This window comes from Panulirus ornatus, chromosome 16 (genome assembly GCF_036320965.1).
Source record: "Panulirus ornatus isolate Po-2019 chromosome 16, ASM3632096v1, whole genome shotgun sequence".
Taxonomy (NCBI): Eukaryota; Metazoa; Arthropoda; class Malacostraca; order Decapoda; family Palinuridae; genus Panulirus; species Panulirus ornatus.
The window spans coordinates 40,492,171-40,519,146 of record NC_092239.1 but is presented as its reverse complement, the minus strand read 5'-3'; the positions used below and the strand labels follow the sequence as shown (position 1 = coordinate 40,519,146).

The window sequence follows — 26,976 nt, the reverse complement described above, 5'->3', positions numbered from 1 at the left end:
CAACTCTGGCACTTCATATAAGCTCAGAGGTTGTCCCTGAGCAGTTTCTTTATTGACTTTCCCTGATTTGTACTGATTCTCTGGTCAGGATGCCTCGTGTCATGCTGAATGCAGAGCAAAGGTTATCTCAGCTAGGATGGAGTCCTACATCCCATCTTCTGAATCATTTCCCCCTAATTATAGTTTGTGTTGTCTGTCACATCAAAGATAGTGCATACTTGACCATGAAACTCCTTCCCTCCCCAGAAACCAGCTCTGCTTTCACTTCTGTTTGGAATCACTGCAAAGCTCTTCTTCACAAAGTCAAGCACATCATAGAATGGAATTGTGGTGACTTGACTTCACCTGCTTACCAATCTTTAACCAAAAACATCAACAGCTTTCTAATTCAACCTTATCTCCTCTCCTCTAACCTGATCACTCTTGTCACTAACTCTCCAACTGATAAAGCTGCCCTTTTGACACTGTACCTCATTTTCCTCAAACTCAAAACTGGATGATTCAGATTCTAATCCTACACTCCCATCTCCTCACACTGAACATATATTACTTAAATTCTCCTAAAGTAGGATCTTCCAAGTATTCCCACTCCTCCAGGTGAACTAGACATGTGACTCAAATGGCATACCTCTTTCAGTTCTAAGAGAGGGTGCCTTTGAGCTTGAACCAGTCCTTGTTCACCTATTTCACCTTAGTCTGAAAACCTCGACATTTCCTTCTACTTGAAAGCATGCTTTGATGCAGCCCATCCCAAAGAAAGGAGACTCTAACCCCCCAAATACTTCCCCATTGCTTTTAGTTCTGCTATCTCCAAAGTTTTTGAAACTTTTGAATTCTCATTTTCACAAACATTAAAAATCTCAATACCTTCTCTAAGATCTCTAATATAGACTTCACAGTGCTAGATCTACTGGTAATCTTCTCTTTTATGTGACTCACCTCTGGTCCTCCTCTGTCAAGGATTTTGGTTGAATTTGTTTTGTAGCCCTCAACATCTCTAAAGCATCTGACAGGGAGGGTGTGGCATATTTCTTTGTTTTCTAAACTCCTTTCATTTGATTTTTCTGCTTTTCTCAGTTCTCTAACACATAATTTCCTCTCCAGCCATTCCACTACACTAGTTGCAGAAGCAGCTTTCCCCTCCTATCTTCCCAAAAGTGATATTCTTCAGGGTTCTGTGCTATCACCTGCTCACTTTCTTCTCTCATAAAATGATCTCTTTTTTACCTCTAACCCTATTCACTTTTGGGTTGATGATTCCACTTTGCATGATTCAATTCACTTTCCTTGCTCATTTCCCTCTAACAATAGTTCTCTTTCTCATATCAATATTTTCTCTCTCAATTTGGGCCTATGCAGTATCTCAGGGTGGGGTAGCAGTAATCTTGCAATTAATGGTGCTAAAACATAATTCATCCCTATATTTCTATCTGAAAATCATTTTCCTTAGCTCACTCTCAAAACACCACAATTAAACCCTGTACTAACATAATATACTGGGCATGACCATATCCTCTACTTTATCATGGATATCCCACATAATCAACATCACAAAATCTGCTTCTTAAGAGCAAGAAGTGTTGTATAGGTAATTGATAAATTTTCTGGTGAGCAGCTGTTTCATATCTACAGGGGTTTTATTTGCCTATGTATGGAATACTGTTCTTCCATTTGAGGTAGCTCATCCTCAACCTCTCTATGAACTACACTACAATCAAAAGCCTTCCCTCTCATTGATCCTCAGAGCATTACCTCTCTTCAAACTTCCCTTTCTCTACATCACAATGTTGCTGCTCTTTTTCTACTCTTCAGGTATTATTTTGGCCATTGTTCTTATGAGATCTCTGCATGCATCCCCACCCCAAAAGTCTGGACCTAAGCCACACATCTGACTGCTGCTTCTCACAGTTTCTGTGAAGACCAGCCACCCAAGGATTGGCTGTTATGATATCTCCACCTTTCCTCAACCACCTAGGCTTTGGAAATATTTCAATTTTTTGTCTTTTCCTCTTCCTAGCCTTTCTCCCTCCAGGAGATATTATGTTTAACTGTACAAGCAAACAAAACACATTGCCATGACTGAGTGGTGATAAAATGTACAATACTGTTTGTCTTAACTAAAGAAATATTTGCTTAATCATCACTTACTCATTATCTTCACTGAAGCAATTCAACATTTATGAAGACTGCAACTTTACTGATTAACATGTTCTAATCTCTATCTCTTTACTGATTAACATGTTCTAATGTCTATCTCCAACATTCACTTCAACATATCTTATTCTGATGTGTATACATTGCATGTTACGTTCAAAGAATAGAGGCATGATCAAAACATTCGCTAATGAACTGATTACTGAAGAATTACATATGTACATACAGAGAACTGTGAAAATTCATTCAATGGTCATCCTAACAACAACAACATAAAGTGTAAGGTTTTGAGGTGTACTAAATTTTGTTTGGTTATTGGTTATGCAAAACAGTCACGATGTGACCACATAGATACATAACCATTTCACATTACAAATGACCTAAGTACAAAAAAATGCCCATATTCCCTTTTTAGGGGGTTGATGTATCCACAACAAAAGCAAAGGGAATATTTTGGGGTCTTACAAGACTCTGCCAATAAACAACCAAGAACAGCATGCAGACACACAGGAACAGGTCTGATAAGTACCTTAAGTGTTTGAAGTGGAGTGAACCTCCCATAGATATAACACTACTCACCCGGCAAGCTATAATTCTGGAGTCACATCGAACTTTTGGCCTCTTGTAAGCCAGATCAGAAGGTTGGAGGATACCAGGTGCCTCTGATTTCTCAGCTATTAACCTCAATTCAATGTAATGCATCTGGTCTGCCTCTGATCCTTCAAACTGGATTACAAATGGTTTGCACTGGTACAGATCTCTGCAAATAAGTGTTTATTCTAAATATGTAAACTGCAGTCCCAGTTATCTGTACACTGGTAATCTGGATCTCCAGATGGAGCAAAGAAATATTTGAATACATCTTGGTCAACTGACATATGTACTGGCTGGCCAAAGTGCATCTAGCAGTCTTTTAATAATGATTTAAGATAATACAAGGAATAGAGTGAATTGGAATGGTGTGATATAGTGAGGTCGATGTGCTGTCAATAAATTGAACCAGGGCATGTGAAGTGTCTGGGGTAAACCATGGAAAGTTTTGTGGGGCCTGGATGTGTAAAGGGAGCTGTGGTTTCAGTGCATTACACATGACAGCTAGAGACTGAGTGTGAACGAATGTGGCCTTTGTTGTCTTTTCCTAGCACTACCTCATGTGCACGCACGGGGAGGGGGAGCCATTTCATATGTGGGATGGTGGCAGCAGGAATGGATGAAAGCAGCATGTAAGAGTATGTACATGTGTATATATGAGCATGTATGAATAAGTACATGTGTATATATGTATATGTGCGTGTGTGGGCATGTACGTATATACAGTGTGACAAAGTATAATAAATAAAATATATATATGGGGTAAACCATGGAAAGCTGTGTAGGTATGTATATTTGCGTGTGTGGACGTATGTATATACATGTGTATGGGGGGGGGGGGGTTGGGCCATTTCTTTCGTCTGTTTCCTTGCGCTACCTCGCAAACGCGGGAGACAGCGACAAAGTATAATAAAAAAAAAAAATATATATATATATATATATATATATATATATATATATATATATATATATATATATATATATATATATATATATACATATATCCCTGGGGATAGGGGAGAAAGAATACTTCCCACGTATTCCCTGCGTGTCGTAGAAGGCGACTAAAAGGGAAGGGAGCGGGGGGGCTGGAAATCCTCCATTCTCTCTTTTTTTTTTTTTTTTTTCCAAAAGAAGGAACAGAGAAGAGGGCCAGGTGAGGATATTCCCTCAAAGGCCCAGTCTTCTGTTCTTAACGCTACCTTGCTGTCGCGGGAAATGGCGAATAGTATGAAAAAAAAAAAAAAAAAAAATATATATATATATATATATATATATATATATATATATATATATATATATATATATATATTGATGGGTGATTTGAATGCAAAGCTGAGTAATGTGGCAGTTGAGGGAATAATTGGTATACATGGGGTGTTCAGTGTTGTAAATGTAAATGGTGAAGAGCTTGTAGATTTATGTGCTGAAAAAGGACTGATGATTGGGAATACCTGGTTTAAAAAGCGAGATATACATAAGTATACTTATGTAAGTAGAAGAGATGGCTAGAGAGCGTTATTGGATTACGTGTTAATTGACAGGCGCGCGAAAGAGAGACTTTTGGATGTTAATGTGCTGAGAGGTGCAACTGGAGGGATGTCTGATCATTATCTTGTGGAGGCTACGGTGAAGATTTGTATGGGTTTTCAGAAAAAAAGAGTGAATGTTGGGGTGAAGAGGGTGGTGAGAGTAAGTGAGCTTGGGAAGGAGACTTGTGTGAGGAAGTACCAGGAGAGACTGAGTACAGAATGGAAAAAGGTGAGAACAATGGAAGTAAGGGGAGTGGGGGAGGAATGGGATGTATTTAGGGAATCAGTGATGGATTGCGCAAAAGATGCTTGTGGCATGAGATGAGTGGGAGGTGGGTTGATTAGAAAAGGTAGTGAGTGGTGGGATGAAGAAGTAAGAGTATTAGTGAAAGAGAAGAGAGAGGCACTTGGACGATTTTTGCAGGGAAAAAATGCAGTTGAGTGGGAGACGTATAAAAGAAAGAGACAGGAGGTCAAGAGAAAGGTGCAAGAGGTGAAAAAAAGGGCAAATGAGAGTTGGGGTGAGAGAGTATCATTAAATTTTAGGGAGAATAAAAAGATGTTCTGGAAGGAGGTAAATAAAGTGCGTAAGACAAGGGAGCAAATGGGAACTTCAGTGAAGGGCGCAAATGGGGAGGTGATAACAAGTAGTGGTGATGTGAGAAGGAGATGGAGTGAGTATTTTGAAAGTTTGATGAATGTGTTTGATGATAGAGTGGCAGATATAGGGTGTTTTGGTCGAGGTGGTGTGCAAAGTGAGAGGGTTAGGGAAAATGATTTGGTAAACAGAGAAGAGGTAGTAAAAGCTTTGCGGAAGATGAAAGCCGGCAAGGCAGCAGGTTTGGATGGTATTGCAGTGGAATTTATTAAAAAAGGGGGTGCCTATATTGTTGACTGGTTGGTAAGGTTATTTAATGTATGTATGACTCACGATGAGGTGCCTGAGGATTGGCGGAATGCGTGCATAGTGCCATTGTACAAAGGCAAAGGGGATAAGAGTGAGTGCTCAAATTACAGAGGTATAAGTTTGTTGAGTATTCCTGGTAAATTATATGGGAGGGTATTGATTGAGAGGGTGAAAGCATGTACAGAGCATCAGATTGGGGAAGAGCAGTGTGGTTTCAGAAGTGGTAGAGGATGTGTGGATCAGGTGTTTGCTTTGAAGAATGTATGTGAGAAATACTTAGAAAAGCAAATGGATTTGTATGTAGCATTTATGGATCTGGAGAAGGCATATGATAGAGTTGATAGAGATGCTCTGTGGAAGGTATTAAGAATATATGGTGTGGGAGGCAAGTTGTTAGAAGCAGTGAAAAGTTTTTATCGAGGATGTAAGGCATGTGTACGTGTAGGAAGAGAGGAAAGTGATTGGTTCTCAGTGAATGTAGGTTTGCGGCATGGGTGTGTGATGTCTCCATGGTTGTTTAATTTGTTTATGGATGGGGTTGTTAGGGAGGTAAATGCAAGAGTCCTGGAAAGAGGGGCAAGTATGAAGTCTGTTGGGGATGAGGGAGCTTGGGAAGTGTGTCAGTTGTTGTTCGCTGATGATACAGCGCTGGTGGCTGATTCATGTGAGAAACTGCAGAAGCTGGTGACTGAGTTTGGTAAAGTGTGTGAAAGAAGAAAGTTAAGAGTAAATGTGAATAAGAGCAAGGTTATTAGGTACAGTAGGGTTGAGGGTCAAGTCAATTGGGAGGTGAGTTTGAATGGAGAAAAACTGGAGGAAGTGAAGTGTTTTAGATATCTGGGAGTGGATCTGGCAGCGGATGGAACCATGGAAGCGGAAGTGGATCATAGGGTTGGGGAGGGGGCGAAAATTCTGGGAGCCTTGAAGAATGTGTCGAAGTCGAGAACATTATCTCGGAAAGCAAAAATGGGTATGTTTGAAGGAATAGTGGTTCCAACAATGTTGTATGGTTGCGAAGCGTGGGCTATGGATAGAGTTGTGCGCAGGAGGATGGATGTGCTGGAAATGAGATGTTTGAGGACAATGTGTGGTGTGAGGTGGTTTGATCGAGTAAGTAACGTAAGGGTAAGAGAGATGTGTGGAAATAAAAAGAGCGTGGTTGAGAGAGCAGAAGAGGGTGTTTTGAAATGGTTTGGGCACATGGAGAGAATGAGTGAGGAAAAATTGACCAAGAGGATATATGTGTCGGAGGTGGAGGGAACGAGGCGAAGAGGGAGACCAAATTGGAGGTGGAAAGATGGAGTGAAAAAGATTTTGTGTGATCGGGGCCTGAACATGCAGGAGGGTGAAAGGAGGGCAAGGAATAGAGTGAATTGGAGCGATGTGGTATACCGGGGTTGACGTGCTGTCAGTGGATTGAATCAAGGCATGTGAAGCGTCTGGGGTAAACCATGGAAAGCTGTGTAGGTATGTATATTTGCGTGTGTGGACGTATGTATATACATGTGTATGGGGGTGGGTTGGGCCATTTCTTTTGTCTGTTTCCTTGCGCTACCTCACAAACGCGGGAGACAGCGGCAAAAAAAAGAAAAAAAATATATATATATATATATATATATATATATATATATATATATATATATATATATATATATATATATATATATATATATTCATTATACTTTGTCGCTGTGTCCCGCGTTAGCAAGGTAGCGCAAGGAAACAGAGAAAAGAATGGCCCAACCACCCACATACACATGTATATACATACATGTTCAAACACAGCACATATACATACCTATACATCTCAACATATACATATATATACACACACAGACATATACATATATACACATGTAAATAATTCATAGTCTGCCCTTATTCATTTCATTCCCGTTGCCACCCCACCACACATGAAATGACAACCCCCTCCCCCCGCATGTGTGCAAGGTAGTGCTAGGAAAAGACAACAAAGGCCACATTCATTCACATGTAGTCTCTAGCTGTCATGTATGATGCACCGAAACCACAGCTCCCTTTCCAAATCCAGGCCCTACAAAACTTTCCATGGTTTACCCTAAACGCTTCACATGCCCTGGTTCAATCCATTGACAGCACATCGACCTCGGTATACCACATCGTTCCAATTCACTATTCCTTGCACGCCTTTCACCCTCCTGCATGTTCAGGCCCTGATCACTCAAAATCTTTTTCACTTCATCTTTCCACCTCCAATTTGGTCTCCCACTTCTCCTTGTTCCCTCCACCTTTGACACATATATCTTCTTTGTCAATCTTTCCTCACTCATTCTCTCCATGTGACCAAATCATTTCAAAACACCTTCTTCTGCTCTCTCAACCACACTCTTTTTATTACCACACATCTCTCTTACCCTTTCATTACCTACTCGATCAAACCACCTCACACCACATATTGTCCTCAAACATCTCATTTCCAGCATATCTACCCTCCTCCGCACAACTCTATCTATAGCCCACTCCTTGCAACCGTATAACATTGTTGGAACCACTATTCCTTCAAACATACCCATTTTTGCTTTCCAAGATAACGTTCTCGGCTTTCACACATTTTTCAACGCTCCCACAACTTTCGCCCCTCGCCACCCTATGATTCATTTCTGCTTCCATGGTTCCATCCGCTGCCAAATCCACTCCCACATATCTAAAACACTTCACTTCCTTCAGTTTTTCTCCATTCAAACTTACCTCCCAATTGACTTGTCCCTCAACCCTCCTGTACCTCATAACCTTACTCGTACTCACATTTACTCTCAGCTTTCTTCTTTCACACACTTTACCAAACTCAATCACCAGCTTCTGTAGTTTCTCACCCGAATCAGCCACCAGCGCTGTATCATCGGCGAACAACAACTGACTCACTTCCTAAGCTCTCTCATCTACAACAGACTGCATACTTGCCCCTTTTTCCAAAACTCTTGCATTCACCTCCCTAACAATCCCATCCATAAACAAATTAAACAACCATGGAGACATCATGCACCCCTGCTGCAAACCAACATTCACTGAGAACCAACCACTTTCCTCTCTTCCTACATGTACTTATGCCTTACATCCTCGATAAAAACTTTTCACTGCTTCTAAAAGCTTACCTCTCACACCATATATTCTTAATACCTTCCACAAAGCATCCCTATCAACTCTATCATATGTCTTCTCCGGATCCATAAATGCTAAATACAAATCCATTTGCTTTTCTAAGTATTTCTCACATACATTTTTCAAAGCAAACATCTGATCCACACATCCTCTACTACTTCTGAAACCACACTGCTCTTCCCCAATCTGATGCTCTGTACATGCCTTCACCTTCTCAATCAATACCTTCCCATGTAATTTCCCAGGAATACTCAACAAACTTATACCTTTGTAATTTAAGCACTCACTCTTATCCCCTTTGCCTTTGTACAATGGCACTATGCAAGTATTCGCCAGTCCTCAGGCACCTCACCATGAGTCATACATACATTAAATAACCTTACCAACCAGTCAACAATACAGTCACCCCCTTTTTTAATAAATTCCACTGCAATACTATCCAAACCCGCTGCCTTGCCGGCTTTCATTTTCTGCAAGCTTTTACTACCTCTTCTCTCTTTACCAAATCATTCTCCCTAACCCTCTCACTTTGCACACCACCTCGACCAAAACACCCTATATCTGCCACTCTATCATCAAACACATTCAACAAACCTTCAAAATACTCCCTCCATCTCCTTTTCATATCACCACTACTTGTTATCACCTCCCCATTAGCCCCCTTCACTGATTTTCCCATTTGTTCCCTTGTCTTACGCACTTTACTTACCTCCTTCCAGAACATCTTTTTATTCTCCCTAAAATTTAATGATACTCTCTCACCCCAACTGTCATTTGCCCTCTTTTTTGCCTCTTGCACCTTTCTATTGACCTCCTGCCTCATTCTTTTATACATCTTCCAGATATTTGCTTCTCTCTTCTCTTTCACTAATATTTTGCTGCCTTAAATACATATGCTACCTTCTTTTCCTTGAAAAAGTACATCCTAGAAGGCATCCTCTTCCAAAACAATCTTTGCACCTGTGTTGAAAGTTTGCTTAGTTCTATACCCCTCTACATCTCTGGTGGCTTTAAGCTTAATCAGGAAACTTAGCGGCATATACATGATCAGCACTTGCAGGTTCCTAACCCACCTTAACATTATGAAAGTTTTGCCAGCTGAGGAATTTATCAAACCTACCGTTACTATCAGTGGGGGGTAAGGCAAAGGAAAAATTCTTCTTCTGGTTGTGGTCTTCCATCCATACCTTGGCAGAAAGAGACATAAATTATACAAAAGAGCCCCTTAATTCATCTGCGCTCTTAGTTATGGAGTGCTTGCTTGACTCTCCAAGGTTACACACTTCACCAAGAGCAAAGTGCCCCTTGCCTGTTTCAGCATACTTTAAAATTTCAAATTTCATCCCCAGTGTTACTGTAGTCTTCTGTTTTCTTTAAGGATGGAACAGAAAGAGGAGTATGAAATGAACTAGTAGAATGCTTAGAAGGTGTATCAATATGTATAGAAATCACAAATACACATAGCACAGCAAACAATGCAAGACTGAGGTTGGGTGTGCATAACAAGCATGGGCCCACCTGGGTCAGCAGAGGCAACTCTAACAATATACCACACAAGGCAGCTAAGTGGCATATACAACAATACTGCACATCTAGCATAAGAAATACAGTATCTTTCACATGACATGTCGTTGGTGCAAATAGGGTCCTTGCATATACACAAAACTGCATATGCCAAACCTACGTAAAACAAGGACTAAAGGTAATCCCCTATATGCTATCCTGCTTATCTTTTCTTTTTCAACAAATCACATTCATTAAGGAGACTGGTTTGTCATTCAGTGCAATTTCCCGATCTCCTTTCATGAAGATGGGCACAACATTTCTCTTCCATCCCCTTGGCACTACACCCTTTCTACCAACAACATGAACAGCCTGTCGAGATTGTCTTTTCTAGTAATTCAATGCTTTCTAAGACCTCTTCCCCATCCCATCTTGCAGGTGTTGGGAATATCATGTCCTCCATATCAAGATCTTTGTTCAATGTGTCCCATCATCATTACTTTAAATCAACTCAGTGTGAATATCCTCAAACATGTATCAGAACACCTTGGAGCTTTTATAAATTCCCTTGTAAGTTGATGTAATCATCCTAGCATTTTACCATTCACATAACTTTGGCATCATCTGCAACCACATTCAGGTAGGAGTTCAATCCTTAGGCAGTTCTATCTCATAGATCAAGAAAAGCAATGATCTCATAACAGAAACTTGGGTCATGCTAACAGTGACCTCAATCTAATTTGAGAAAGCTCTTCTAATGTGCACCCTTTGTTCCCTTCCATTGAGATAACCAATCCATCAAAGTAATTTCTGCTAATTTCAGCCTGAAGATCCAGCTTCTTTGCCAAACTCCCATGTGGAACAGTGTCAAATGCTTTCTGGCAATTCAGATGGAGACAATCCACCCAAGTTTCTCTTTTGTCTAAAACATAGCTCACAGTCTCATTAGAAGTGATTTCCTTTCCCTGTAGCCATGCTGTCTTTCCCTTAGGCACTTTAGATAGCCATCCACCAACTTTCTGATTATATTTCCAATACTTTACAAACCAAGTTAGAAAGAGTGATTGGTCAGTAGTTCAGAGCATCCTCCTGGTCTTGTTACTTGCAAGCAATTAGATGTTTACCTTTTTCCTCCCCAATTGCACTTAAATCTTTGTCCAGCTATATCTTCAACAACATTTGCAGTAGTAAGCCAAATACATCTTCACTCATCATGGGCACATATAGATCAGCTTTAACCAGAAAACGAGCCTTATATGGGTCAAGACACTTTAGTATTCTGTGTATTTCTTTTCTAGAAATTTCAGAGCTTTCCAAGACCTCTTCCCATTCCATCTCACTGGTGTTGGACTTATATTATTATACCTTCCTCTGTTAACACACTTGTAAACCTGTTATGCAGTTCCTCATTTCTTTACATCATCCTCTTCAACTCTTTACTCTGAATCCCTTAACCTTATCAGCCTGCTCTTTGATTGACAATTCATTCCCTGTGAATTCATAAAAATGTTTTGGTTTGTTTCTTACCTTGTCTACAGTATTCTTTCCAAAGTTTCTTTACTCCTCCTTTCTTATCCAGTGCTATCCTTTTGTTGCTAACTTTTTCATACTTGATCGCTGATCCCCACATCAGCAAGAGCTGCCAGGAACAGACGAAGAAAGGCCACATCCGCTCACACCCACAGTCGTGTGTAAAGCTCAGAATCCATATCAATGCCCAGCAGACCTTTCCATGGTTTACCCCAGGTGCTGCACATGCCCTGGTTAAGTCCAGTGACAACACATCGACCTTAGCATATCTTTCACATAGCTTCAATTCACTCTCTTCCATGCAGGCCTTTCACCTTCTAGCCTTGTTAAGACCCTGGTCACTCAAAATCTTTTTTACTCCATTCTTCTATCTCCAATTTGCTCTCCCCTTTCTCTTTGTTCCCTCCAATTCTGACATATATACCCTCTTTGTCAACCTTTCCTCACTCATTCTCTCCTTACATCCAAACTATTTCAGCACACCCTCTTCTGCTCTCTCAACCATACTCTTTATATTACTACACATCTCTCCAATCCTTACATTACTTGCTTGATCGAGTCACCTTACACCACATATTTTCCTCAAACATTTAATTTCCAACACTAACATATACCTTACAAATGCTAGCTCATTGAGTTGCTGTCTGTATCACCTTTATAGTATGTCACTAAAGTCATTCACTTCTTGATATTTCTTTTATCAAACTACACCTCCTTTTTTACCCTTCCCTACATATTTGAAGTTAAATGTACCCATATCCTCCTTCACTGTAAGTTTCACAGAGCCCTCCACCACAAAGGCATAGTTCCAGGCCAATGAAATCTATTTCCAATATCATCTTAATTACAATGCATACGGAATTTTCAGTTGAAAAACTCAAGGGAGATAGAAAGACATTAATGCTAATAGCATACTATATAACAGATTTCTTCACTCTCCCTAAACTGATTTTCTATTGGAAAAGAACTAACAATGTAAGTCTTAATTGCACATTATGGAAATTTGCCACTATGAAATTAATGATGGAAATTAAGTCTGTAACCAGATACCTTGGTATATTCCAAAGTTTCCAGGAAATATCATTTCAATCATTAAACACCTCAAGAAATAAAAGTCACAGAATCTTTGGCTTCTCTACCAAACATCAATAAAATTCAGAAATAGCACACTATAATAGGAACATTTTCTAATTAGGATTTATAACCTGACATTGTACTAAATGATTCATAAATAAATGATTAATCAATCACTGAAACTACAAAATTCATAATGATCATGACTACTTACCTATAATAAACTGTAAGCACAGTTGTGGGTGGAAGGGACAAATCGCTCTGACTAAATACTCGCACTTGTTCACTAGAGATGAGTACACGGAGATCTTCCTCTCCTTCACGTAAAATTTCATATCCAAGAAAGCTGTTGGTAATATAACTCAAGCTTACTATGATATAAGAAAGGCATCCATATAATGAGGTCCCTATTTCTCACCAAAACACATGTCCACCCTTTTATACTGAATAACTGATACAAATGATATTGTCTTCAAGTGACTTCATACAATATTCTTATCAAAATACATTAATTATCACAATCTCTCCACATCAGTATTTTATTAGCAAATCTCTTTAAGCCTTCCTACATGGCCTTCAATACCCCTGGAGAGCTATAATGACGTGAACTTGATAAATGACAACATAGTTCTTCTCATATCTTATGAGCAGAGTTCTCTATGATTTGAGCCTATATTTTATCAACTGATTTTTCCCCAGTGATGAACCTTATTTCCAGCCACTTTCCATATTCCTTACACTATCTGCTTTCTTAACTCTATAATACTAATCTCAAAGTATTTCCATGTATCCTCTTAGTTATTCTATTTCACAAACTTACCTCTCAACAACATTAATACAGATAATACCATTTCATCTGTCAAATCTTGCTACATCTGCACTCATACAAATATATTCAAGAATTTTACTGGTAGATTTGCAGCCAAAATAGTCACTCTTAAAATCTGTAATGATCACTTTTAATATGAACATCATTAACATCATAATATTCTGGTTTTTATTTTGATCATATTCTAACCTGGTTACTAAATTAGCAAAAAGCAGCATATGGGAGCAGCATCTATATGCACAAATAGGATTATGGCATTCACTGAAAACCCCATTTCTTTTATACTGGTATGTTTTTGGTGATTATAAATAACACAATTACTTATTTTTTCAATTAGTAAAACCTGCTTTACACACTCTTCCAACCTTTTAGACTCAGTAAAAACCTTAAATCATCTATCATACACTACCTCAGATGTCATCTATTTCATTAAAAATCTCTCTCAGGGATCTGTGAAATACAATCCTGACACTAAAAATATCAACAATTGTAAGTGAATGCAGCATCTCTTCCTCCATATATGAAATAAGAATCTAACCAAAACATCACAGATAAATAAACTACATGAATAAAAAAATATCTCTGAGGAAAGAAATAGAGATAAGGAAAGACAGCAAGATAATTATAGGGGAAAGTAGTAGGTGGTAGGTGGTATACAGCCATTGACCAGGCACTACCCACCTGGGTGTTGGGAGGGATAGTGATGACTGTGTTGTAAGCCAGCACTTTAGAGGCTGTCAAGTTGCACTCCTTTGATCTGGGTAGATGTCTTTTCTTTCTGTCTCACCTACAAGTAGACTGCTGGTATTCTGTTCACAAACATACAATCTCTTCTTGTCACACATAACACTTGAAGACACTTAACTCACACAACTCTTTCTCCATAACTCTAAATTTTCCTGTGCTAGACATGCCTTTTGGCAAAATGGTAGGAGCAATAGATAGAAGTGGTAGGTAAGAACATAGGTAGAAGTAGTAGGTAGGAGCATTAGAAAGAAGTAGTAGGTTGGAACATCAGGCAGGAATATTAGGTAGACACATTAGGCAGAAGTAGCTGGTTGGAACATTAGGTAGGAGCCTCTGAAAACACTGTGCTAGAGTTGACCTCTGCCAGTGGCCTGTTAAGGGTGAAGTATAAGGGCTAAGAAGTGGCAGTGGGGTTCAACAATCATGGAGACTGCCATGGCCACCCCCATAAGGGAGTTCCCAAAGGAAACAGGCATCAAAGATAAAGATAGATGGATACAAACACAGAAATGGGAAGACCATTAAAGCTCTTAAAGAATAGAACAGCTGGTGGCAATGACAGAGTGGGGCTTCAGATGTTGAAAAGTGGTTGTGAAGCTTCTGTGAAGTGGATGTAGAAAATGCACATGGAAGTATGGAGAAGTGGTAAGGAGCATGATGACTGGACAAAGGCAGTGATTGCTACACTGTGTAAAGGAAAGGGTGGTAGAAAAGAGTGCAAGAATTTTAGAATGATAAATTTTCTTAGCACAGATGGGAAAACATAGATTGTAAAGAGACTGATCATGTTGAATGGATTAGTAAACCCCTTGTTAGTGAGGGGTATGGTGAGCTTTACAAAAGAAGAATATATGTTGATCAGATTTTTGCACTTAGACAAGTAATAGAGAAGGTTTCTGAAAAAAAAAGAATATGCAGCATTTATAGATTTGAAAGAGTCATATGATAGAAGTGAACAAAAGGGCAATTTGGTAAGTTCTGACTTTGTTTGGTGTGCATGGAGGCCTTCTGAATGCTGTTAAGAGTTTCAATAATAGAAGTAGTATATGTGTCAGAACAAATGAAGATACGTGTGAGTGGTTAGAAATGGATATGGAAGTGTTTCAGGTCACTTAATATCACCATGGTCACTGTATATATTTGGGTAAAGCTTGAGGTTTTTATAACCAAAAACATCTGTAAAAAGTACAACTATAAGATGTGTAGTTAACTTAACACTTATAAAAATACTGAAAAATAATAATTTTTTTTATCTCAAAGTACAAAAATAATACAAGAGTTTAATAAACACTAAAAAAGACACATAAAGGGTAAAGTGTCTCTCCAACACAGCATTTGATTGCCATCACTGCCAAGCTGACTCATCACACCACACTGCTCACTTTCAGCCCAAGGGTGTATCCAAGGAGTGAGGGTGGGGTATGAGGGCGACTGGGTAAGTTCCCCATCACTGATCTATACAATAAAAAATAAATCTACTCAACAATTCTTATTATTCTGATCCTTTTTGCCTCTCATAAGGAAAAATTTAAGTGTATTTGTGTGTTCCAGTGATTAATATTAGTGACCAATGACAAGGGAGGTATATTACCAGTACTACCCACCTGGGTATCAAGAGGATTAGTGACAACTGCAGCAAATGTTAAGCTGCATTCCTCTGATCTAGGCAGCTGTCTTTTCTTTCTGCCTCACCTACATGTGGACTACTGGCATTCCATCCATACAAATACAATTCTCCTTGTCACACACAATGCTTGACAACACTTAAACAACCCTTTCTTCATAACTCTCAATTTTCCTGTGGTGAAAGCTATGTCCTAGCCCTTCTTTTTAACAAAATGGTAGATAGATATATAGAAGTAATAAATAGTAGTAGTAGAAGTAGTAGGTCGAAGTAGTAAGTAGGAACATTTGGCAGGAGCATTGGTAGGAACATTTAGTAGAAGTCTCTGTAAATACTGCACTGGACTTGCCCTTTGCTAGTGGCCTCTTAAGGGTGAGGCACTAAAGGCTATGAAGCAGCACTAGAGTTCACTAGTTATGGAGATGATATTGGCGCGGCCACCCTCTTCAGGAAGTTCCAGAAGGAAAAAGGCATTAGAGGTACAGATAGACAGATATATAGATAGACAGATAGATAGACAGACAGATAGATAAATAGATACATAGATACATACATACATAGACCACTGAAACAATCTTGTCAATCTTACCATTTTCACAAAATCATGAAACAATTCTATAACTAAAATTTTCTGCACCTATGAAAGCAAATTAATTTGTCATCAAATAAAACTCCCTTGATTACTGTTACCAGCCAGCATTTTTTTTGTCATCAGTTATCATAGATGTGAATTCATTCAAAGCTGGTTGATGGTCTCATAATAAATCTATTTCTCTAAAACAGCTGTATTCAATCTTATGACAACAGGACTGGTACAAGTTGTACCTCTTTAATCTTGCAACCTTGGGATTTGGCCATTGCCACACCACAGAAAATGCTGGAAAACAGAAATTGACTCCTTTAAAGGCCCTCGGGTGAGCACTCTTACCATTACCATCAACTTTGTCTTATGTGTTCCTGCAGCACTGCTGCAGCCAAGAATTGTTACCCTATCTTTACACCCAAATGTAGACTCCTTAATATCTTGGGTAAGGTTTTTCGTGGCATACGACACACATTCCTCAAAGCAAACACCTGATCCACACATCCTCTACCACTTCTGAAACTGCACTGCTTTTCCTTAATCTGATGCTCTGTACATGCCTTCACCCTCTCAGTCAATAACCTCCCAAATAATTTTCCAGATATACTCTATAGACTTATGCCTCTGTAGTTTGAACACTCATCTTTATCCCCTCTGTCTTTATACAGTGGCATGATAAACTGATAGCTCCAATCCTCAGGTGCTTCATCATGATCCATACATACAATGAATATCCTTACCAACTAATCAACAACAACGTCATCCCCTTTCTTAATAGATTCAACTGCAATACCATCCAATCCCACCACCTTACCAGATTTCATCTTCCACAAGGCTTTCACCACCTCTTCTCTTTTCAATAACTCACTCAAACTGACTCTATCACTTTGAATACCATCCTAACCTAAACACCCTACATCTGCTACTCTATCATCAAACACACTTAACAATCTGTCAAAATACTCCTTCCATCTCCTCCTCACTCCATCACTACCTGTTATTACTTCCCCTTTTACTCCCTTCATCAACGTCCCCATTTGTTCTCTTTTCTTTTGCACATTATTCACCTCCTTCCAAAATATCTTTATATTTTCTCCATAAAGTTTACTGATACTCTCCCACCCCAACTCTCATTTGCCCTCTTTTTCAACCCCTGCACCTTACTCTTGACCTCCTGCCACTTTTACTTATACATCTCCCAATCAGTTGCACTCTTTCTTTGTAAATACTGCCCGTAAACCTCTCTTTTCTCAATCACTAACAACTTTTCTTCTTCATCCCACCACTCACTACCCTGTTTAATCTACCTCCCTCCCACCTTTTCCATGCCACCAACTAATCAACAACAACGTCATCCCCTTTCTTAATAGATTCAACTGCAATACCATCCAATCCCACCACCTTGCCGGATTTCATCTTCCACAAAGCCTTCACCACCTCTTCGCTTTTCAATAACTCACTCAAACTGACTCTATCACTTTGAATACCATCCTAACCTAAAAACCCTACATCTGCTACTCTATCATCAAACACACTTAACAATGTCGAAATACTCACTCCGTCTCCTCCTCACTTCATCACCACCTTTTACTACTTCCCATTCTGTCCCCTTCACCGATGTTCGAATTTGTTCCCTTGTTTTTCACACATTAACCTCCTTCCAAAACACCATTGTTTTCTCACTCATATCAATTTCTCTTTTCCCAAACCCCCAACAAATCTTCTCATTGCTTCCATCAGGTAATCATAAGACATTTCATCAGCTGCCCCTCTTAGCAAATTTACATCCAAGAGTCACTCTTTCACACACCTGTCAATCAGATTGTAATCCAATAATACCCAATTAACATCATTTCTACTCACCTATGTATCCCATCATGAATCTATATGTCCCTTTTTTTAAACCAAATATTCCCAATCACCAGTCCTTTATAAGCACATAACTTGACAAGCTATTCACCAATTTTTCATTAATTTTACTGAATACCCCATTCCCCCTTATCATACCCTCAATTGCCACATTTCTCATTTTTGCATTTAAATCACTCATCACCAATACCTGGTCTCTTGCATCAAAATTACTAACACACTCACACAGCTCCTTCGAAAATACGTGCCTCTCTTCATCAACTTTCTTGTTCCCAGGTGCATAAGTATTCATAATCACCCATTTCTACCTACATCAGACTGGAGATCAGTTCCTTACACTCTTTCATGTATTCTCAAAACTCCTGCTTCAGCAGTAGTGCTACCCTTTCCTTAGCTCTCATCCTCACACTAACCCTGACTTTATCCCAAGAAATTCTCAAATCAATTTTCTCTCTTACCCTTAGGCTTTGTTTCTCTCAAGAGCAAAAATATCCAGGTTCCTTTCCACAAACATACTACCTATTTTTCCTTTCTTCTCATCCTCATTACATCCACACTTATTCATATACCCTAGCCTGAGTCTTTTTGGAGGATGAGCAATCTTTGCTTGGCTCCTGTTTCATCTTTTAAAAACTGAAATGCAAAGTTTCCAACCCCACACTCTCATCCCTTTCAGTCACCTTTTACAATATGCAGAGAATACTTGGGTAGAATTCTTTCTACCATGTCCCCTGGTATAGGGGAGATATCTTCCATATATTTCAAACGATTTATGGAAAATGATAATGTTAGCAAAAGATAGTGGTCTTCTATCTCTCTATCCATCCATCTATATCTCTAATGCGTTTCCAAATGGATCTCCCTCAAGGGGGTGGCCATGGCAATAGAATCTCCATAACTAGTGGAATCCAGTTCTGCTTCTTAGCCTTTAATGCCTCATCCTTAACAGGCCACTGGCAGGGGGTAACTGTAGTGCAGTGTTTGCAGAGGCTCCTACCTATAGGAGCCTAATGTTCATACAAATCACTTCTACCTAATGCTCCTTCCTACCTACTACTTCAACCTAATGTTTCTTGCTCCTGCCTAAATGTTCTTACCTATTACTACAATCAACTATTCCTACCAATTTGTCAAAAGGCACATAGCGCTCATCACAGGAAAATCTAGAGTTATGATGGATGAGCTGTGTGAATTAAGTGCCGTCAAGTGTTATGTATGGCAAGGAGAGAATGTATGTTTACAGACAGAATACCAGTAGTCCATGTGTACATGTGGCAGAAAGAAAAGACAGCTACATGGGTCAAAGGAGTGCAACTTGACAACCAATGGAGTGCTGGCTCACTAACCCTCCCAATACTCAGGTAGGTAGTACTGGTAATATACTTCCCTGGTCGTTGGCTGCCTACCAACTGCTACTTCTAAGGTGGCAAGTAATAAGCAGAAGATGGAATACAAAAGTGGAATGGTACATTATGCGAGCAAATATGCAAAGTTTAAGATAAAACTTTTTTCATTCTTGACTACTACATCCAGCATTAGCAAGGAAGCACCAGGAACAAATGAAGAAAGGCTGTATTCACAAACATCCATTCTCTTGCTGTCATATGTAATGCACCAGAACCATAGCTCCCTATCCACAACCAGGCCCCAAAGACCATTTCAAAGTTTTCCCCAGTTACTTTGCATGCCCTGATTCAGTCCTCTGATGGCTCTTTGACCAGTGTATGGTACATTTTTCCAATTCACTCTATCCTGTGCACACCTTTCATCCTCCCCCATGTCCAGGACCTGATCACTAAAAATCTTTTTCACTCCATCTTTCCATCTCCAATTTCATCTCCCCTTTCTCCTCGTTCCCTCCACTTTTGACTCATACATTCTCTCTCTCTCAACCTCCTCTCACTCATTCTTTCCATATGTCCAAATCATCTCAGCACACCCTCTTTATCTCTTTTCGTTACCAAAACTCTCACTTACCCTTTTATTACTTGCCCAATCAAACCACTTCACATACTGTCCTAAACATTTCGCTTCCCATACATTCACCCTCCTCTGTACATCCTCATCTACATCCTATATTTTGCAACCATATTCCAATACATCCACCCTCCTCTGTACATCCTCATCTATAACCCATGTCTTGCAACCATGTAACATATTTGGGACTATTATACTTTTAAACATACCCATTTTTGTCCTCCCATTTGAGAAACTCTTTCTCCACATATTTTTCAATGTCTCCAGAACCTTCTTCCCTTCACCAACCCAAACTCAGAGTGTGTACTAAAATTCTGTGTGTATAATATAAATGGAGATAAAAAGATTTTGAGAAGGAGACAGTGTGGAAAACGGCAAATCAGGAAAGCATATAATTTTCTAAATAGTTTATATATAAAATACATAATAACATTTAATTACAAAATGCAATATGCTGTTAATGAAGGAAGTTTAGTTTTGCTTTTACGTTTCTGAACATGTTCTCAATATTTTTTCTTTTTCTTTCTTTCAAACTATTCGCCATTTCCCGCATTAGCGAGGTAGCGTTAAGAACAGAGGACTGGGCCTTTGAGGGAATACCCTCACCTGGCCCAATTCTCTGTTCCTTCTTTTGGAAAATTAAAAAAAAAACGAGAGGGGAGGATTTCCAGCCCCCCGCTCCCTCCCCTTTTAGTCGCCTTCTACGACACGCAGGGAATACGTGGGAAGTACTCTTAATCCCCTATCCCCAGGGATTAAATATTTATGAAAGTGTTAACAAAGTTTGATTTTAACCGTACATATCAAAAGTGTTTTAGAATTACTCTTACTATGTAACACATACATTTCGCTGCCAGCATGATCAAAAGAAAATAGTAATTCTTGTCCAGCAGCTTGAGTTGATGAATATCGAGGCAGCATGCCATTGAGCCCAATGACGAGCCTTGGTTTACGGATACGCAATGGCATCTTCTGCAAAGGACTGTAAGAAAAAATAACTCATTAACTTCAGTAGAAAAACAACACTTTCACAGATTACAGTATTATTCTGTGTTCTCCACACATGCCTCATCAGACTTAGCAACCAATTATAGAAAATCTATGCAAAATGACATTTCAAACATACAAAAAATCATTCTAATTTCACACTTATCTATCTTTATTGTGACCAAAAGAGTAATTCATAAAAAATCTGAGGATTATTCAATTATTCAATTCTCCTTAACCTACCTGTGTAATACTTTAGTAAGCAATATACCAACAATTCCGTTTGTTTAAATTTCTTGAAATTAAAGGGAAAACAAGAAGGTATCTAATGCACAACATATAAATAATGGAAGGAGCAAGAATCTGACAAGCTGAAATTTTTTTTTATAAAACAACTAAAAAAGTGCTGCCAATTTCAGTAATATGTAACCTCCCATCACATGGAACTTACTATCACATGTAACCTACCATCATCTGTGACCTACCATCATATTCACCATATCTTCACATGTAACTTACCACCACAAGTATATAACATCACCTATAACTTACCATCACATCTACCCTATCATCACATGTAACCTACTATCACATGTACCCCATCATCACATATAACCTAACATCACCTGTAACCTACACCACATGTACCCTATCTTCACCTGGAAACTACCATCACCTGTAACCTACAATCATATGTATCCTATCATTACATGTAGCATGCGAACACCTGCAACCTACCCTTACATGTACACTATCATCACATGTAAACTACCATTAAATGTACCCTACCATCCCATGTAACCTACCATTATGTGCAACCTCCTATCGCTTACAACCTATCCTCACCTGTAACCTACCATCATATGTAACCTACCATCACCTGTAATCTAATATCATACGCAACATACCATCACCTGCAACCTACTATGGCATGTAACCTATAATCACATGTAACCCACCATCACCTGTAATGTACCACCACATGTAACCCATCATCACATGTAACCTATCATCACACATAACCTACCATTACCTGTAAAGTACAATCACATGTAACCTATCTGTAAAGGTAACCTACCATCACCTGCAACCCACCATCACATGTAACCTATCACCACGTGAAACTTATCATCACAATGTAACCCACCACCACAATGCAACCTACCATCAAATGTAACCTAATCACTTGTAACCTACCATCACATGTAAACTACCATCACCTGTAACCTACTATCACCTGTAACCTACCAACATCTTTAACCTACCATCATATGTAACCTACCATCACATTTATTTCTACCATTACATATAACCTACCATTACCTGTGACCTGTCGTCATATGTAACCTACCATCACATATAAGCTATCATCACATGTAACTTATCATCACACATAATCTATTACTACATGAAACCTACCATTACATGTATCCAACCATCAATTGCCACCTATTAACATAAGTAACCTACAAATAACTATAACCTAAGATCACTTGTAACTTGCCATCAAATGTAACCTATCATCACATGTAACCCTCTTATCACCAGCAACTTACCATCACATAAAACCTAGCATTTCCTGTAACTTACAATCACATGTACCCTCGAAGCCTCTGTAACCTAACATCACATGTAAAATACCATTTCCTGTAACTTACCATCGCATGTAACATACTTATCACCTGTATCCCACCATCATATAGAGCCTACCAACACATGCAACCCACTATAACCTGTAACTTATCATCATATTTAACTTATCATCATATGTACCCTACAATCACCTTGTAATCGATCATCACATGTTTTTTTATTCTTATACTTAGTCGCTGTCTCCTGTGTTAGCTGCCTTGCTGGAGGGGAGGGGGGGGGGATACTATTTCATGTGTAGCAGGGTGGCGACAGGAATGGATGAAGGCAGTAAGTATGGACATGTATATGTGCATATATGTCTATGTCTGTGTATGTGTATTATGTATATGATGAAATGCATATGTATGTATATGTGTGTGAAAGAAGAAGGCTGAGAGTAAATGTGAATAAAAGCAAGGTTATTAGGTACAGTAGGGGTGAGGGACAAGTCAGTTGAGAGGTAAGTTTGAATGGAGAAAAACTGGAGGAAGAGAAGTGCTTTAGATATCTTGGAGTGGATTTGGCAGCAGGTGGAACCATGGAAGCGGAAGTGAGTCACAGGGTGGGGGAAGGGGCAAAAGTGCTGGGAGCGTTGAAGAATGTGTGGAAAGCGAGAACATTATCTCGGAAAGCAAAAATGGGTATGTTTGAAGGAATAGTAGTTCCAATAAAGTTATACGGTTGTGAGGCATGGGCTATAGATAGAGTTGTGCAGAGGAGGGTGGATGTGTTGGAAATGAGATGTTTGAGGACAATATGTGGTGTGAGGTGGTTTGATCGAGTAAGTAATGAAAGGGTAACAAAGATGAGTGGTAATAAAAAGAGTGTGGTTGAGAAAGCAGAAGAGGGTGTTTTGAAATGGTTTGGTTACATGGAGAGAATGAGTGAGGAAAGATTGACAAAGAGGATATATGTGTCAGAGGTGGAGGGAATGAGGAGAAGTGGGAGACCAAATTGGAGGTGGAAGGATGGAGTGAAAAAGATTTTGAGTGCTCGGGGCCTGAACATGCAGGAGAGTGAAAGGCGTGCAAGAAATAGAGTGAACTGGAACAATGTGATATACTGGGGTCGACGTGCTGTCATTGGATTGAACCAGGGCATGTGAAGCATCTGGGGTAAACCATGGAAAGTTTTGTGGGGCCTGGATGTGGAAAGAGAGATGTGGTTTTGGTGCATTATACATGACAGCTAGAGACTGAGTGTGAACGAATGTGGCCTTTGCTGTCTTTTCCTAGTGCTACCTTGCACGCATGTGGGGGGAGGGGGTTGTCATTTCATGTGTGGCGGGGTGGCAATGGGACTGAATAAAGGCAGCAAGTAAGAATTATATACATGTGTATATATGTATATGTCTGTGTATGTATATATATGTATACATTGAAATGTATAGGTATGTCTGTGTATGTATATATATGTATACGTTGAAATGTATAGGTATGTATATGTGAGTGTGTGGACGTGTATGTATATACATGTGTATGTGGGTGGGTTGGGCCATTCTTTCATCTGTTTCCTTGCGCTACCTCGCTAACGTGGGAGACAGCAACAAAGTATAATAATAAAAAAAATATGTGCGTGTGCGAGCGTTTGTGTATACACATGTGTATATTGGTGGGTTGGGCCATTCCTCGTCGACCCCAGTATACCACATCGTTCCAATTCACTCTATTCCTTGCATGCCTTTCACCCTCCTGTATGTTCAGGCCCAGATCGCTCAAAAACTTTTTCACTCCATCCTTCCACCTCCAATCTGGTCTCCCGCTTCTCCTCGTTCCCTTCACCTCTGACACATACATCCTCTTTGTCAATCTTTCCTCACTCATTCTCTCCATGTGACCAAACCATTTCAACACACCCTCTTCTGCTCTTTCAGCCACACTCTTTTTATTACCACACATCTTTCTTACCCTTTCATTACTTACTCGATCAAACCACCTCACACCACATATTGTCCTCGAACATTTCGTGTCCAACACATCCAACCTCCTCCACATAACCCTATCTATAGCCCATGCTTCGCAACCATATAATATTGTTGGAACCACTATTCCTTCAAACATACCCATTTTTGCTCTCCAAGATAACATTCTCACCTTCCACACATTCTTCAACACTCTGTGACTCACTTCCACTTCCACGGTTCCATCCTCTGCTAAATCCACTCCCAGATATCTAAAACACTTCACTTCCTCCAGTTTTACCCCATTCAAACTTACCTCCCAATTGACCTGTCCCTCAACCCTATTGAACCTAATTCACATTTACTCTCAGCTTTCTTCTTTCACACACTTTACCAAACTTAGTCACCAACTTCTGCAGTTTCTCACTCATATCAGCCACCAGTGCTGGATCATCAGCGAACAACAACTGACTCCCTTCCCAAGCCCTCTCATCCACAACAGGCTGCATACTTGCCCCTCTCTCTAAAGCCCTTGCATTCACCTCCCTAACCACCCCATCCATAAACAAATTAAACGACCATGGAGACATCGTGCAACCCTTTCGCAAACGGACATTCACTGAAAACCAATCACTTTCCTCTCTTCCTATTCGTACACATGCCTTACATTCTTGGTAAAAACTTTTCACTGCTTCTAGCAACTTACCTCCCACACCATATACTCTTAATACCTTCCACAAAGCATCTCTATCATATGCCCTCTCCAGATCCATAAATGAAGAAGATGACTAAAAGGAGTGGGAGCAGAGGCTGGAAATCCTCCCCTCCTGTTTCATAGTTCTAAAATAAGGAACAAAGGGGGGCCAAGTGAGGATTTTCCCCTCTGAGGCTTAGTCATCTGTTCTTGATGCTACCTTGGGAAAAGTGTATGAAAAAAATTATCAGAATGCTGTTTCCCTGCATAGCAAGGTAATGCCAGGAAACAGACAAAGGAAAGGCACATCCATTTACAAACATACTATTCATAAACATATACACATATACACATATACATATATATATACATTTGCTGACAACCGCAAGGAAAATGAAATGCGATCAGTACCCACATGCACTTTTGTGTAATGATCACACCATCAGGGTAGCTACAAGAATGAGACAGATGTAGAACAGTCAGTTCACATACAAGGAAGAGACATAGCTAAGATGCCATTAATAAGCAAGCTTTACCGGATGGTGGTGTTTGGGTTGGTGATGTTTGGGTCTGGCATCATGCCTATCGTAAACTTTCATTATGTGGACAGGAAAGGGAAATGTTTACAAATTGTGCCTGCAACAAAACTATCCAGTTTGTATAGAACTTCACTAATATCAATGTTTCAATACTTTGTGTATTTGATAATAGAAGATTCAATTATATTTCTCATGGTAAAGGAGTTACAGTTGACAAGTGAATTAGCATTACTCCAGTCAATAAAATGTTCATAATTTTCAACATGATTAAACAAAACATTTGATTCTTGTCCTGTTCTTATACTATATTTATATTGCTTAAGTCTAACATAAAGATCCTTACCAGTCTTCCCAACATAAAACATATTACAGCTTTTATAAGGGATTCTGTAAACACAGTCAACAGAATTTTCCGTTGAGTTCTTCTTGAGTTTTTCTGTTGAGTACCATTATTGCTGAAGGCTACATTACATTAAAGTATTAAAGCAACTTGAGAAATAATGTAAAATCATCACTAAAAAGGAGAACTTAAAGATTCTTGGTACCAAGGGGAAGTTTGGGTTTAATTATTTAAAATCATTTCTTTACCAACTTAAGAGATTCACCAATGAAAGATCTAGGATACTTTAACTTGGATCCAACAGAATATATCTTCTCAAACTCATCATCAATAACTCATCAATAACGTGAAGGCTCAGACTGGGGTGTCTAAATGTGTGTGGATGTAATCAAGATGAGAAAAAAGGAGAGATAGGTATTTTCTTTGAGGAAAGGAACCTGGATGTTTTGGCTCAGAGTGAAACGAATCTCAAGGGTAAAGGGGAAGAGTGGTTTGGGAATGTCTTGGGAGTAAAGTCAGGGGTTAGTTAGAGGACAAGAGCAAGGCAAGGAATAGCACTACTCCTGAAACAGGGGTGGTGGGAGTATGTGATAGAGTGTACGAAAGTAAACTCTGGATTGATATGGGGAAAACTGAAAGTGGATGGAGAGAGATGGGTGATTATTGGTGCATACGCACCTGGGCATGAGAAGAAAGATCATGAGAGGCTAGTGTTTTGGGAGCAGCTGAGTGAGTGTTAGTACTTTTGATGCATGAGACCGGGTTATAGTGATGGGTGATTTGAATGCAAAGGTGAGTAATGTGTCAGTTGAGGGAATAATTGGTG

At 39.4% G+C, this 26,976-nt stretch overlaps 1 protein-coding gene across 1 annotated transcript in view; it reads right to left on the bottom strand.

Moving 5' to 3' along the window:
* Vps13D (vacuolar protein sorting 13D) overlaps window positions 1–26,976 on the bottom strand; it is a 772,012-nt gene that overhangs the window by 22,286 nt on the left and 722,750 nt on the right. The window contains exons 69-71 of the mRNA XM_071670877.1: window positions 20,903–21,040; window positions 12,644–12,775; window positions 2,734–2,914 (exon numbers count right to left, since the gene is read on the bottom strand). Coding sequence (XP_071526978.1) covers window positions 2,734–2,914; window positions 12,644–12,775; window positions 20,903–21,040 — 451 coding nt within the window. The remainder of the gene's footprint in view (window positions 1–2,733; window positions 2,915–12,643; window positions 12,776–20,902; window positions 21,041–26,976) is intronic.